At 35.7% G+C, this 16,607-nt stretch overlaps 1 protein-coding gene across 1 annotated transcript; it reads right to left on the reverse strand.

Annotated features, from left to right (window-relative positions):
• Nucleotides 1-6,702: 6,702 nt before the first annotated feature.
• LOC100265681 (WAT1-related protein At4g30420) lies at nt 6,703-13,335 on the reverse strand. The gene is made up of 8 exons (XM_059740561.1): nt 13,216-13,335; nt 12,208-12,629; nt 8,352-8,420; nt 8,152-8,268; nt 7,487-7,715; nt 7,253-7,411; nt 7,053-7,204; nt 6,703-6,910 (listed from the first exon to the last, which is right to left on the reverse strand). The coding sequence occupies exons 1-8, from the start codon at nt 13,333-13,335 to the stop codon at nt 6,703-6,705; spliced, it is 1,476 nt and encodes a 491-aa protein (XP_059596544.1).
• Between the last annotated feature and the right edge of the window lie 3,272 nt (nt 13,336-16,607).

Consider the following 16,607-nt stretch of genomic DNA (forward strand, 5'->3'; position numbering starts at 1 on the left):
AGTGAGCCCTTGGTCTGAATGTGAGAACAAACCTATTACCGGTTCGAATTTCTTCTTAATCTTCTCTTGAAATATATTTAGCCATTCGCTATTCTGGACATTTAATCAAGGTGGTAGAAATTGATCTTTTTAGTATATCTCCAATGCCTTCCAAGATCTCCATTATTAGCGATTCTGTCACCTCCCCTGATGCTTCGAATTTGAGTATCATCAAAACTACTACTGCAACCTAGAGTATAAAAATTTTAATTCCATCCTCTGAATTGCTATGCGTCGTGTTTAAGCGAGTCAAACAGGTTAACTTAGAGGCTTCTTCTGGAATTTTCCTGATCAGTTGACAATTTTGGACATCAAACACCTGTGGTTTCTCAATTCCAGAGACGAAAAGAGTGACTTTTGTATTGAGTGAATCCTCCATATTCTAAGAAGACATATACGTCTTCTTATCCTTATCCCCATTGTCAATGTACCTGCTATCTAAGAAGATAGCAGGGTGCTTCATTGCAAGAACAATATATCTCTCACTAGATGATAAGATGTACTTCTTTCCATGGCTCCAACTGCAAGCACCACAGATTCCAGAGCATATCGCCTGTGCATGAATTCAACAACTCGCATTCTCTTCTAGGCTGCTAAATTAGAAGCAACTGGCTGCATACTTATTAATTCAATAGCATCTTGAAATTTGTTGCCAAGGACTTCATCGAATAATACCCGCAGGGAGGTTTGAATAGAAAATCTTTCCAAAACAAAATTTTCAACAAAAGGGGTCAGACTGGTTATCTTCTCCAATTGCCATAATTTCTCTTTCAGGCAACAACAATGAGGATTTTGAATTCCATAAATGAGCAGAATTGACATATGCGACAAAAGAGACAAGATCAAGTTGATAACATAAAGACTCAGAAAGGTCTACTGTGCAAGATACCTCATCTGATTGATCACCTTATTGAGAAGGTTCTTCCAACCGGAGTATTTGGAACTTACTTGTTCGCAGAAGTTGCATCAATTTCCTTCTTGCTATTCCTTATAGTAATTGCTAAGCCTGTATTGGATCCTTCGGTATACTGAAACTGTTTCAGAATATTCTAACACAATACATCAAGAATCTCTGGAAATTCTGAAACTACATTCCTAAAACCCATGAACTCCGTTTCCTCAAAATAGTATCTCCCTGATTTGCATTAATCCCATTGCCATCACCAATCGTCTCTGCCCCAAATCTGTAATACGACCCAGAATCGGCGCCAATCCCGTCAATCCATCAATGGTATCCCACAATTTTTCGTGCTGCTCTAATAACTCAAGGCGTGATTCAAAACCCTAGTTCAAACCATCCTTTTCAGTGCTACCCAAATCAATCACCTTCCTGACACTCTCCGAAACCCTCTGTTTTACAAGTCAGATTGCTTTCTCTATTTAGCTATGCTTGCAAATAATCCCTGGAGTTGCGATTCTGTACGAGCCATTGAATCCCATAGGGTTAGAAAGGCCAAATCTGATGCCAATAAGACGCTACCCCCAATCTCCACAATCCACTGATTGCTGCACAGTTCACTCCTCATATCGCCACTTACATCATTCCTCAACATATACCCAAATACAAGAGCAAGGGTTCGAACACCATACGAGGAAAAGAATATAGATAAAAGATAAAAAAATTGAAGTAAAACTTAGAGAAGGAAATGGCAGAAGGTGTTGATCAGTAAACATGGATAGCCCCCACTTCAGATATTAATCCATGGGCTAAAAACAGAGGGAAAAATGCAGAATATGATTTAAATGAAGAACAGAATCTGATCACATTCAGGCATGGAGTTATATGCTTCCGAAGACATCAATGACATCCAAAACCAAAACAAGGCAAACAAGCAAGCAACCAATCTCAACAAAACAAATTGTGGCCCTCTTCGTCCACACAAAATCAACAATACCATTAAATGTTCACGTGGAAAAAATCAAATATAGGTCAGAATTCCAAAAGCAACGAGGTGCATACCTGGACAGCCTTGGTCGCAATTGCTCTTTTCGTTTCCCTCTCCTTTTTCCTCTCAAAACTTCTCCAATCCTCCAATACGTGCTCCTCCAAAAAGAATCTCCTCCCTCAATCAAAAAAAGGCCCTCTCCCTGCCTCCTCTCTCACGTATATATACGCCTTTCCCTAAAACCTAAATCTCCCTAAAAAAAAAAGGCCAAATCTCCTATTTTCACTCTTCTTTTCTCCTTATCCTTTTTTAAATCTTCCAATTCAAAAGCAATCTTCCCAACTTCAAATTCTCCTCCAAAACCTTCCAAGGAGAGTCCCACTTTCCTTAAACTCCAATGGTAAGTTTCCTTGCAAAAACATGAAATTTTAGAAGTTAAATAATTGCATGAATAGATAAATAAGTAAATAAATTAGAAAATGGTAAAAATAATAAATAAATAAATAAGTTGAGGAAAATAATATCAAGAGGAAAATGAAATAAAATAAAATAAAATGAAACAAATTAACAAAAAAAAAAAAAAATGGGCCCTACGAGCCATGCAAACACGCAAGTCATATAAGTCACGCTAAAAAAAATCCTAATAGACCCAGTATACCTAAACGGGCCTAAGGTGAGACTAAGTGGGCCTAAGGTGGTGCCTAATGGGCCAAGTGCATCTCAAAACTATCCTAGAAATGAATGAAAAGCCTAATTCTAAATTAGGGCTGCCAAAGGTCACAATAAGGGATCAAATAATCCCTCAACCAAAGTCTCCGAGGTGACCTAGAAAAAGGTAAGTCGTACGAGTAGTAATGGGCCACCAAGGAACTACCGTGAAGCACCGGAAGTGAATTTAAAGACATGTGCTAAAGGGACAAAATTGAGGGTTTACAATAGGCTCCACAAAGTGCTCTAAATTTGTCCTCAAAGTCAGAGTATATAATGCCATCAGATTTTTGAGTTCTAAATTTCCATGCAGCTGAATCTTTCTTCATGCCTCATTTCCCATGCTTTCTTGCCTTTGCTTACTTCATAATGGTCATTTCTCATCTTTCAAACTCATGATATCCTTGTCTTGCCTTTGCTTACATTCCATGAGTCTTGACTCACTTATTTCCTCATTTAGCCCTTTCTTGATCTTTCAAAATCTAAAGTCATTCAATTTGCACCATTTTCTTCACTTGAACCTGAGATAAGTCTCCAAAGTACAAATTAAACTCATGGTTAGGCCCTTAGCATTTATTTAGTTCAAGTTGGGTGATTTGAATGTCCTTTGGTGCACAAATCATATCGAATATGTGCCATTAGAGCACATATTTTGGCTCCAATAAGGAACCTCTTGTCAAAGTATTGAAATTAGTTGATCAAGATAAAAAGCCCACACTACCAATCATTCATGAAGCAATGGATAGAGCTAAATTGGCTATCAAGGTATTAGTCAAGCAATGGGAAAAGTATTGGGAAGTCATTAATAGAAGGTGGGAAGGTCAATTGCACAAACATTTGAATGCTGTAGGTAATTAAAAAAAATTCTTTACATATATTTTTATTATTTTTTTCAAGTACAAATTATTATAAACTGATCATTATTTAACTTAACAGACAAAATATTTTTTAAAATCCAATGTTCTAATATTCAAAGTTTTTCTCCAACCATTCGAAAATTAAAATTGGATTAAAGGAAGTTATCAAGAGATTAGAGCCAAATTTAGATAGACAAGCAAAAGCTATTAACAAGGTATAATAATAATTTGTAACCTTTATATAATACATTTTGTATATGTAATGTGCATAAAAAAAAAATGGTAATGATATAAGTGAAATTATTTGTTGACGACTAAGGAGAATTTGGAAGAGTACTTACAAAGAAAGTAATAAATCAATCTTTTCTAGGTACTCAATACATTTACATCTATTACAAATAAGAAATTATCATCATTTTTGGTTCAATATATCATGATTATTAATAAGTACACATTTTCTGTATTATAGTTGAATGGTGGAGCAATTATGGTGACAAAGGTCCACATCTACAAAAAAATTGATGTTAAATTTTTAAGCCAAACTTGTTCTTCATCAGGTTGTGAAAGAAATTGGAGAGAACATGATCATTGATTCACACAAAGTTGTGCAACTGTTTAGCAATGAAAAAGTAGTATAAGTTCGTTTATGTGTACTACAATATGCGACTTCGAGTTAAGAATTTGATGCAAGAGCGAAACAATGATGATTTATACAATTCAATTTATCTTAATCATATTTTTAATGATGATGATATATTAGACGAGTGGATACAAGAAGGAGAGGAGCCTATTTTATCATTTGATAATTTGGATTAGTTGGATAAAGGTCTTTCCCCTAATAAAGAAGGTAGAGAAACAATTCCCTAAGATGATGGTTCCACAAGTTGTAGAGTTAGTAAGTGTAAAAGCAATGCTACACAAAAAAGAGCTATTGATTTTCTTTGTAAAAGTAAGACTCGTAGAAAAATTTCTTTAAGTGCTAGTAGTGATGATGGTGACAATGGGGACAGTAGGTGGGTGGTGGCACTAGTGGGGGTAGTGGACGAGTTGGTGGCACTAGTGAGGGTATTAGAGGAGATAGTGGTGCTGGTGGTAGTTATGTTAGTCAAGTAGATACTGGCATGTCATGGCCACAAAGAGATGAAAATTACTATGCCACATAAGATATAAATCATGGATATCGACTAGGGATATGGGAACAACGAAAGCATTTGGAAATACTAACTATAGTCCCAATGATGATGATTATTCTAGTGGGCATGATTATCATAGATCAAATTATCACCGTATTGATGAGCACTTACAGAATTTGGGTATAGGATCAAGGTCGTATTTCAAAAGAGTATACGATAGATCATATCACAACTTTATAAACCGTGATAGCTTTTCTAGTACTTTTACTAGAAATGATTTTAATCGATTTCTAAGGATGCATCTAGAGGGATATTCAAATATTGGAACACGAGCTAGTGATTCCTATGAATATGACCAATCTTCTAGTAACAACAACATTGCCTATCGAGGTTTTGGATACTATCAATATGGTGTTGATCTCGAACATCCCCCGAAGCCATATTTTCCTGATTATGGATCATCAAACCAATCATCTTAGCCAACATATTTGAGTTATGAACAACTCTTTCAACCATATCCTCACTATAGGAATTACCATCTCGATTTATATACTCATTGTAGGATTGATGATGATAATTTTGAGCCTCCTTGTCATTCAACATGGAATTGATTATTGTATCGTATGTCTATTAGTAAAAATGTTATTATATTTGAAATAAAATATTTTTCTATTATTAAAATTATTATAAATAACTTTCAGCGGATACTTTTATAACTATTTAAATCATGTTAAATGAGAGAAAATTTTTTTATTAATTTTTTAGCTTATTTAATTATACATATTTTTCTGATAATTTACATAATATTTTTATATTTTTTTGAATTTTCTAATTAGCTTATTTTATGTCTCGTCTGATACCAAGCCGATACACTGAGATCGATATGCCTAGGGACCCTCCAAGTCAATGATTGATACCACGATTTTGAACCATGATTTGAATGCTTTACATATGAAGAGTGCTAAACACATGTTTGGGAAAAAGACAAAGCCATAATAAGCCTTATTATCATGGGTTATTTGACTAAAAGGATCTTTGAAAACCCAAAATTTGAAATTTAACCTTTCATCTTTTTTTGGTCTTATTTTGACAAAAATGCCCTCACTTTTTTTTTTTTTTTGTAAAAATAACTCTTTCTTTTAAAACCTATATGTAAATACTTGAAATGACAAAGGGTATTTATGTCTAAACTGGGTTAATTTTCAAGGAAAAACATATTTTATTTTGAGGTGATGTAACATTCAATAGACATGCATAACTTAAAAACTCATAAGGTGTGGATAAATCAATTTAATGCTTAATAGGACTTAATAATTTAATTTAATTTATTAATTAAATTAAACATGCTTGATACCATAACTAATTAAAATTAAATTTTTTTAAATATTATGTTAAGATAGTTAATTTATTCTTAATTTTAATTATTTTATTTCATATTATTTGTTTATATCTAAAGAGAATATACTTTACAATCATGCCTTCACATGTATGACACAATTTTTATATTTAATATATTATATGACTATATTATATATCTATAATACTTTAAATATGAATGTTTAACAAATAAATTTATTTAATGAGATTAATGAAAATAAATATTAATAAATCTATAATACCTTAAATATGAATGTTTAATAAATAAATTTATTATATGAGACTAATGAAAATAAATATTAGTTGAAATTTATTAAGGTAAAAATTAATTAAAATGAATGAGGATAAATGTCAATTTGATCAAACTTAATGAGAGTAAATAAGGTTGAAGTTATTTTTTCAGAAAAAAAACAACTTCAAAATTCAACTAAAGTCGTCTTAAAGACAACTTCTAATTGGAATCCTCTATATTACCCCATATTTGAAAATATTTTTTAGATTGCCATATTTATTTATTTTTTTGAATCCTCTATGTTAACCTGTCTTTGTAACACCTGATTTCCAAACCATACCTGAATTTCCTACTGGTTGCTGGGAATCGTTCAAGAAATTTTACTTGGATCTTTTTATTATTGCTAATCAGAAAAACATGTGATACTGTGTCTGTTTTTAGTAACTAATGGTAGATCTCCCTCATCAACATTAGTTTGACTGACTAGGCAAAAGGGGTTCCTTCAAATCAATTGTACAACTTGTTTTGTTAGAGGATTCATCTATCAAGACTCGCACATTCTTTGCTTCATTATTTTGCAGCTCTGGATTACTCACTGTCTGGGATTCTTCAAGGTCTTTGGCTTTACCCCACAGCACAACGTACAAGCCAATAATCACTGCAACAGCACCTACTAAGCTGCATTCAAATGTCATCAGCTTTTGGATTACTCCAAATATCTCATTGAGGAAATACGTATGAAACTTGCAAAAGAAAAGATGCAATCCTACCAAAATAAAAGATTGTCCAACTTAACCCCAAAATGATAGAATAATTTTACCTTCCTATATATAGTTCCTCATGTAGAGATAAAGGATCCAAGATGGTCACAATTACTGTACATAAGGGATTGAACATTGCAGAGAAGAGGGGACCTCGACGTGAGATGCACCATGCCTGGAGGAAGTAGTTAAGACCGGATCCTATAATTCCCTGTTCATAAAAATATTTCGATTGCAAGCAATTAGACCAACTACTTGCTGAATAGAGACAACGGACAAGTTCAAATTTTGAACGCAAAATCCATGCTTTGGGGTCTTGCTCTAAGAAGAATGACACTACTGCAGATTGTAAGGTGGAAAAGAAGCACATCCAAGCAGATGAAGATAGGCTGTCAGGATAGGTGGCTGAGATGGGCACCTGTTTGAAAATTGTAAATGGGCATTAGCCATCAAAATGTTAGATAATGGAAGAAAAATTCAAGAGCAAAAATACCTGCAAAATCAGCCAAAGGGACCAGCAACAAGTGCCTGCAAAGAGAAATAGACAACCTAGCAACCAGTTCTGGCCTCCCGAGCCAAAAGCAGACTTTGTTGGCAGAAATTCTGTGTTGAGTAGCTTTGGGCCCTTCAGCAAAGTCATGGAATTGGCTCCCCCAGCACAGAAGACTGTCCCAGCTATCTTGGCAATGCTTCTCAAGCTTCGGATATTTATTTTCTCTAACCTAATCAATTTAGAGATTAGGAAAACATGTTAAAGTTCTAATGGATGACAAGGCTAAACATCTCTTTACAGATGTAGCAAGGGCCTGGGAGCTGATAGATTAGGTCCTTAATTTTGTTATACTGTATGATGAAAAACTGAATTCTTCTTTTTGTTTTTTTATTGTTGAACGTATTTTTTTATTTATTTTTTTGTTTTTATTTTTTAAGAACGAAACAACTGTTTTAAAAATAGTTACCTAACATATCCTAAAATTTTTATTTCTATTCATACTTTAAAAAAATAATCCAAAGAAATAAATGAATGGGAATAGAATTGCTATATTTTTTTTATATTCCAATAATACAAACATGATGTAAATATCACAAAAACACAATGGATAGGGTACCACACAATGGACCATTAACTAAATTAAAGTAATAGATTTATTCATGTACCCAATCATGGATGCAATTAGGATGGTGAGTGCGGGAACTAGATTAATCATCACACTTGACATGAATGATGAGACTAGGTACATTTCCTCGAAACAAAGGTTTTGATTGACTGTTACAGTGTTCAATGTAACAAAAACAAAATTTTAGTATATCTCCTATCTCATGTTTCTACAGGCCAAAGCTATTAAAATTAAATTTACCCGATAATAGAAGCCAAAAATATCCAAGAAAAGCCCCTCCATCCCAAAGAAAGCCTGGCCGATTTTTCCCTGCACAAAATCAATACAATATGATTGTGTTTGCTTAGAGAAATAGATAGTTGATGCAACTATAGGATTGACTACCTTGAGAAGTAAGTTACATGTCATGAACTTAGTCTTTTCCTAAACTCGTACGACACTTAGACAAGTCAAAACGTTTAATCTTGCTAAGTTAGCCTTACTCTCAATGCTTAATTTGCTAGGCTAAGATGCTCACAACTTGGTAACTTTAAAAGGCGTAGTAGGCAACTCTTAAAAAATGGAAGCTTTTATTGCTCAAATGAAGCTTTACAAGTGCTTTAGGAACTCATTTGCTTGGTTAGGAAGTGGTTTTGGGTGGTGCCTTGGCCAAATGAGGGCCTCACCTATTTATAGGCACCGATGGAACTCTCTGGAACCTTGGAGGGTTCCTTACAACTCAAGAATAATCTAGAACTTCCTACACAATTCTATGTACAAACTTATGTACAAGAATACACAAGAAATCTCTAGAATTCTCTAGAAAGCCTTGGACTCCTCTCATGCCTTCCACCATAGTATAGAGATGTGTGGACATCTCTAGGTATTTCTAGAACTTTCCACACTCTTCCCATTAATGGCTAAGTGTAGATGGCTCCAAGAGTCTCCAAAAGCTTCCTACCCTCTATATAACCCCTATGGGGAGTGTCATTTGAAGCATCTTGTGACACTCTCCCCCATCTATGTCGCAGACGTCCCCGTTGTTGCCTCTTCTTGAAACCTCTCGATGTGTTTTCAGAACCTTCTCAAAGCATCCGCATGTTCCTAGCTTACCTGCCTCTTAGGATGTCCTTTCCATCATACTAGATACTCTATCACAGGAGGGACCCCTTGTCTCCTAGTGACCCGTTTAGCCGGGATATTCTTCACCTCCTTCTCCCATGAGGCCTCGGATGGATGCAAATACCTACACTTTTGATGCTTAGAGTGTTGCTTCCTCTTGCCCATTGAGTTCACCTTTCCCTTGGTGACCTTGTTCATGTGTGTGCAGGCTACCTCAAATCACTCCCGTTTTGCCTCTTTTACTTGTACTCCTGATAGTAAAGAGGTCTTAGGCATACTAGGCTTTAGGTTGACTTGGAGAGTACCTAGCAGCTACATCAAGCCCATATGTGCTTCGTCTTCCTATTTTCTCTCCTTGATCATGGCATTGAGTGCCTTCCTCTTTGGACAATCTCGTGCCCAATATGGACCATCACACAGGAAGCATTTGATTTTAAGCGTAAACTCCTTCATTTCCGCCTTACCCCTTCCTTCCCGGACGTTAGGCGTCTTGCCTGATCCCATTCTAGGAGCATTGTGGTCCCTTAAGACCTTGTCTCCCCCACCCGTGGCATGGCTATCCACCAAAGACTCAACCTTGGAGGAGTCTTCCCTCTTGTAATATGTTAAAGGCTCTGCTACTACCATAGAAGTGGTTAAGTCTTGAACACCTCGGCGCCTTAATTTCTACTCAGCCCACCCTTGTAGGTTATCCATGAAGTTGAGTAAAAACTCCTTTTCAGTCATGTTAGAAATTTCAAGCATAAGCGAAGAGAATTCCTTGACATAGTGGCGTATCAAGCCTGTGTGCTTGAGACACCTCATGTTTTTCCTAAATAGGTAAGCCATAAATAAGTAAGCCACATCCTCAAGGTAATGCCTTTTGATTTCCCTTTTAAAGTCCTCCCACGTCTCTATATTGAAAATGTCTTTCTTTATATCGACGAACCTCCGACGCCACCATAGAGTAGCTATGTGAGTAAGGTAGAGGGTTACAGTCCTGATTACTAATCAAAAAGTGCTATTTCATAGCTTGTAATTAACTCTTTTAAACACTTTTGAGTAGTAGTTATTGCCTTTTAACCCAATTAACATGTTAAGGACCCTTGCAATCAATTCTAATCAAATTGTGTTAAGTTTTGGTGTTTTGATAGCTTTTTGATCACCAAAGCAATATGAGATTGAGGGGAGTTCTTTGGAATCCATGGGAAAGCAATGGAAAGCTCAGAAACATGAAGAACCAAAGCTTTGAAGTCCTTTGCCATAAGCAAATCCGGAATGCAAGGAGAGGAAGCAAAGAGAAATCTGCCATGAAGCATTCTTGATGACAGTCATGTCAGCCACTTTTGGAGCACTTCATGGAGTCCAATTTATACATGCTATATGTTGTTTCGAAGCTCAGGAAGTCAACAATCCAATGCTTCAAATGGTGTGCGATTCGGAGTTGAAATGAAGGAGTTACAGCCATTGGAAGCCGATTACTCCAAGCTGAAGGAAGAATTTTGCACGGCTGCGAAATCACCCTTTTGCTACGAAATGATTTCACAGCCATTTTGCACAGTGCAACGAAATTTCTCCTGAAGTTTCCCGATATTTGCGACCGACACTTTTGGATATTTTGCTTCAAATTTTTGATGTCTAAATCCCCATTTTCTTCTTGTAACCCACCAATTATAGGATTCCTTAGTTATTAAGTTTGGAAAAAGGGTGAATAACCATATAATTATGATTATTGTAATTTTCATATAAAGAGCTCTTGGGAGCCTGTTCTCGAGAGGAAGACGGAGGACGACAACCTTTGGTAATAGGAAGGAATATATTTTACAGAGCACTTGCTCTGTTTTTCATATATATTTTTGTTTTCTCATTCTTTTTATTTCTAGCCAACCAAACTCTGAGGATTTTTCCTCAGAGGATGAGAGGCTAGGCTCTTCGTCTCTTGGAGCTAAGGTAACCGGGTAAGTTTTCGCATGCATAAATTGGAAGTTTTGTTGTTTTAGTTTTTAATGAAGAGAAAGTATGACCCGTTAATGGTTTTTATCTTTTTAGTTAACTTAAAACGCCTTCAATTCACCTGAGCCAACACTTGGTAAGGCAAGTGATCTCCGTCCATGGAGATGCACTAGTTTATCTCTTGCGAGCTTTTGGGAGGTGGTTTGAAGGTAGGATTTTCTAGAATTGCCAACACTTGGTAAGCTTTTGGACTCCAAGGAGACATCCATTAGTTATCTCTTGTGAGCTTTTGACGGGTAATCCAAGGTTAAAGATCACCTTGAATGGCAAGTGCTAGGTGAGAGGCATGAGCCATTGCAAGGTGCATCAGTGAGAGGGATTTAGTGTTTGAACCCATTAATGGGAAACATCTGTACAACACCGGTTGGAGAAGGAACTATATGTTAATTTTCTAATGCGAGGAAAAGAAACAAGTGACCGAAACTCTCCTTTTTGTATGAGGAACCTGAGCCTAGTGATCTGAACTCTAAGAAACACTTTTCTTTGTAAGTAAAATCAGTTACTATTTGTGGTTGGTTTAAAACCAAACCTTTTCGAACTCAAATTTATATTTTCTTTTAAAGCTAACCTTGAAATGAAAATACACCAATTCAACTTTGAATTAATATCATTTGCAAAGTGAAAACTCATCCCAGTGAACGATCCTAGAGCCACTATGCTATAGTAGCTTTGTCTTTGCTACCTTAGTTCATGGTGTAATAGGTTATAAATTTTGTTGATTACTTCCTCAATCAAGGAGCACCAGCTGGACATGAATCAGCTGATACACCAAGTGGGCACGAATCAAGTCCTTACCTTAGCCGCCTCATCAGTTAGTGCAATAGCCTTGAAGTATCGCTCCATATGCCGTAAGAAGTTGTCCAACTCCTTGGCATCCCGCTTGCCACTAAACCATTGTGGCTTCGACACCTCCACCCTAGATACCTCTTGTGTGGTAATGACCCATTTCGACATAACAACCTTGTAAATGTCCAACTCTTGCCTAACCTCCTAGTCTTGAGACTCCATTCGAGTGGCCAAGGCCTCCATCCTTGACTCCATGCTAGCAAGAATGCTCAAGACCTTTCTTGGAAGGACAAACTCTTCGTGCGACATTGGTTGAATTTGTGAGATTAGAATCCCCTCACGAAGGTCTTGGATTTGTTCCCTAAGATCCTTCATACCATTTTCCATGCTTTGCTCGATCAAGTCCAACCCCTCTCGAGTGTTCGCCATGGCTAGCTCCACCTTGGCTAACCTTGCCTCCAAGTTAGCAACGACATCACGAGATTTATCCTTCCTGCCCCTGCCCCGTGCAATAGGCTCGGTTTCCTTCCCACGAGTTTGCTCTCTAGCATCCTCAATGTTGGACCCCAACATGCTTCCTTCATGATGCCCGCTTCGTCGCCGCGCTCTGATACTAATTGTCATGAACTTAGTCTTTTCCTAAGTTCGTGTGGCACTTAGACAAGTCAAGACACTTGATCTTGCTAAGTTAGCCTTACTTCCATTGCTTAGCTTGCTAGGCTAAGATGCTCATGACTTGGAAGCTTTAAAAAGCGTAGTAGGCAACTCTTAAAGAATGGAAGCTTTTATTGCTCAAAGGAAGCTCTACAAGTGCTTTGGCAACTCACTTGCTTGGTTAGGAAGTGGTTTTGGGTGGTACCTTGGCCAAATGAGGGCCTCACCTATTTATAGGCACCGATGGAACTCTCTGGAACCTTGGAGGGTTCCTTACAACTCAAGAATAATCTAAAACTTCCTACACAATTCTATGTACAAACCTATGTACAAGCCTATGTACAAGAATATACAAGAGATCTCTAGAATTCTCTAGAAAGCCTTGGACTCCTTTTATGCCTTCCACCATAGTGTAGAGACGTGTGGACATCTCTAGGTATTTCTAGAACTTTCCTCACTCTTCCCATCAATGGCTAAGTGTAGATGGCTCCAAGAGTCTCTAGAAGCTTCCTGCCCTCTATATAACCCCTATGGGGTGGGTCATTAGAAGAATCTTGTGACAAATAGGTACAATAGCCAAGGTAGCCATAGCTTGCCGATAGACTACAAAAACCCTGGGACTCATTCCCTTTAATAAAGCAGCCCTACTTGAGATAGACATTACTGCATAAATAAACTGTATCGCAATCATACTGTAGACCCTCTATTTTGTCTTCCTCGCACATGTCGTTTACAGCAATTCCCTGGTGGCCCATTAATACTCGTGTAGCCTATCTACTCTAAGCCACCTTGGGGACTATGGTTGAGGGATTTATCGAACTCTATTGCAACTTCTGGTAGCCCATTTAGACTTAGATATACTTAAGCACCACCCTAGGCCCACTTAGGCCCTTTAAGCCCATTAGGCACCATCCTAGGCCCGTTTAGACACTTTAGGATCATTTAGGTACACTTGGCCCATTAGGCATCGCCCTAGGTCCATTTAGACACCTTAGGTTCACTTAGTGCACCTTAGGCCCATTAGGCATCACCCTAGGCCCATTTAGACACCGTAGGTTCACTTAGTGCACCTTAGGCCCATTAGACGCACTTGGCCCATTAGGCACGGCCTTAGGCCCACTTAAACACTTTTCAAGGTTTAGTTTCACTTAGATTTGTTTTCTTGTTTTTATTTATTCATTTATTTTATTGATTGCTTTTAAGATTAAGTGAGTTTTGATATATTTATATTATTTCATCATTATTATTATTTGTATTTTCGTTTATTTATTTTATTTTATAATTGCATGAAATGAGTTATTTGTTTATTTATTATTTTTGGTGGTTTGAGTTTGACACTTCGACTATTATTATATGTTGCATTAGTTTAATTTTATTATTATTATTATTAAATATATCTAATATTTATTAATTAATTTATTTATTTTTAGGTATATATCATTTTATCTATGTATTGATATTTTCTTATTTGGGATTTAAGGACTTCTTGAAATTTTAATGAAAGGAATATTGACTTTGATTTATGGGAATGGTTTTGACTTTATGGATTATTGCTTTCTTTTTTTGGAATTTTTTTTTGTTATTTTTCCATGTAGGTGGAGTCAATGGGAAGGTGTGCAGAGGATGCTCATGGAAAAGACCACACTGTTTTTTTGAAAGGTAGATTCGGGGCGGGAAAACGGAATATAAATCAGGGATGAATGCGGATGATTTTTAGAGGAAGATACAGAAAGGTTTTTTAAAAGGTATTGCGCTGATTTTGGGAGGAGACAGAGCGCTCTATAGAGAAAGGAAGGTGGCTAGTTTTTTTTAGGAGAGAATAAGAGAGAGGATGAGGAGGACGGAAAAGGAGGAGGGGACCATGGAGAAAGAAAGTGATTTTCTGGAAGAAAGTGGCAGCCGCACCGGGAAAGAGAGGAATTTTTGCATTAAGAAAGAAGGAACAAGGGGTGCCATCTAGAGGAGAGAGAGGTGATTCACATCTCCATGTTTGACTGGGAAAGAGAGGTGACGACTAGAGATTATCTCTGGTCTCAGCCTTGAGAAAGATCAGCATCGTGCTTTCTCTCAAACCAACCAGACGTCTCACCACGGGAACACCAGCTTCACCACTACCAGTCCGCTCATCTTGATGATTCGCCTATCACCATAACGAGAAACACTTGCGATGTCGTATTAATCATCATCGGACCAATATCTTCTCATCTCGCCGCATGCCTTTTCCCCCTCCCCTCACGATCTGCATCCGTCATTAGTCCACGCATCAAGCCTTCATCCACACGACTGCCACTTTGAGAGGAAAGCAATCCACGCACCAATAGAGCCTCCACGGGTGGCACTTTTGAGCACCATCTCCATGCTGCAACCTATTGCTACCTGTCCCTAAACACCACAGCAAACCAAACGCCATTCGGATTGCTTTGGAGCAGGCATAGCCAACCAGATTTGACTCATCATACCATCCACTTACACAGCTGCCACTTTTGAGAAGAACAGTCCACGCACCTAGCCGTTGGTAAGTTGATTTGTTTTCTACATTGGGTTGCTTTGAAAATATATATATATATAAAAATTTGGTTTCATTTCAGTTTAGATTATTATATTAGGTTGAATGCTTTATAGGGTCCAGTACGTTTTCATTTGAATAAATAAAAAATGTTACTTGTGGTTTAATTGTTTAAGTTATTACATTTGGTGGAGCTTTGATGTCTCGTGATGTACCATTTTCGGATTATTATATTGGGTTGAGTGGGTTGATTTGTTTATTAGCTCCGATACGTGTTTGCTTTAATATGGCAATACAATCTCACATTTGTTTATTTATTTTTTCTTTATTCATCACGTTAAAGGTTAGTTTTAATGTATTATATTAAATTCATAAAATATGATTTTAGATAGCTTCATATGAAAAATAAATATATATACTTTAATCTTCATTTGATATGGTTTTGATTCATTTAATTATTGATTGTTTATTTATTTACTTGTTACCAATTTAATGCTTTGTAATTTATTTAATTATAAATAAAATTGATTCTATAGGATAGAGATTTAGTTTTAAAAATCATTTTTGTTAGTTTTTTTAATTTTACCTTAGATTTAAGCACTCTTGTAAAATTTTAGTTCATTAAAATAATTGATCATATATATATTTATCCAATTATAAATTAATTAATTAATTATTATTGATTTATTATTCCATCTTGAAAAATTATGATCTTTGTCTAATGTGGTTACAATTCATTTTCTTAGTTTGACAAATTAGTTTTTTTTAGTATTGGTTTGGGGCAATTTTTGTTAATAATGGAAAAGTTAGGATTTCTTTAGAGTTTAGATAATTTGTGATGATAGTTAAAAATTTAGAATTTTGATTGGCATTATTTTTGTTCTCAATTAGGAAATTCATAATTTCTTTTAGTTTAGTTTTAATTTATCTTTTAGTTTAAATGTTATTAAAATTCAGTTTATTAGTTCAATTGCTTCCATGTCACTCTTTTCATATCTAAAGGTTGTTAAATTTAATTCATGATTCATCCTTTTAGTTTATTAGTTTTAGAATTTAAGTTGGTTAATTTATTTCATTCCGCGTTGATATATTCATGTTTTAAAATAAAATAAAAAATAAATAAAATATAAATAAATAAATAAATAAATAAATGGTTATTTTAGTTTTGATTGATCCTGTTTTAGTTGATATTTTTTAGAGTTTTAATTAATTTGGTTGGTTTCATATTGTTTAGTTTATGTTAAGATTTTTTATTCCATTTTTCCATTAATTCTATGCTTTCGAATTGTAGGCTATTAGTTTAATGTATTCCCATGTTGTCATTTTGTGTTTAAAAATAGTTCATTTTAGTTTTTGACTAATTTTATTTATTCTATGTGTTTGTTTTCTTTTATTCAATTGTTAGTTAGCCGATTAGATTTATGACTCAAAATTGTCAATATTAGTTAATACGTATC

This window comes from Vitis vinifera, chromosome 11, assembly GCF_030704535.1.
Source record: "Vitis vinifera cultivar Pinot Noir 40024 chromosome 11, ASM3070453v1".
Lineage (NCBI taxonomy): Eukaryota > Viridiplantae > Streptophyta > Magnoliopsida > Vitales > Vitaceae > Vitis > Vitis vinifera.

Coding starts and splice junctions, on each gene's coding strand:
- LOC100265681 (XM_059740561.1), bottom strand. CDS start 13,335: ATGATTGCGATACAGTTTATTTATGCAGTAATGTCTATCTCAAGTAGG. Junction 7,412..7,486: donor CCCTTTGGCTGATTTTGCAG/GTATTTTTGCTC, acceptor ATTTTCAAACAG/GTGCCCATCTCAGCCACCTA. Junction 7,205..7,252: donor TTGTCCGTTGTCTCTATTCA/GCAAGTAGTTGG, acceptor TTTTATGAACAG/GGAATTATAGGATCCGGTCT.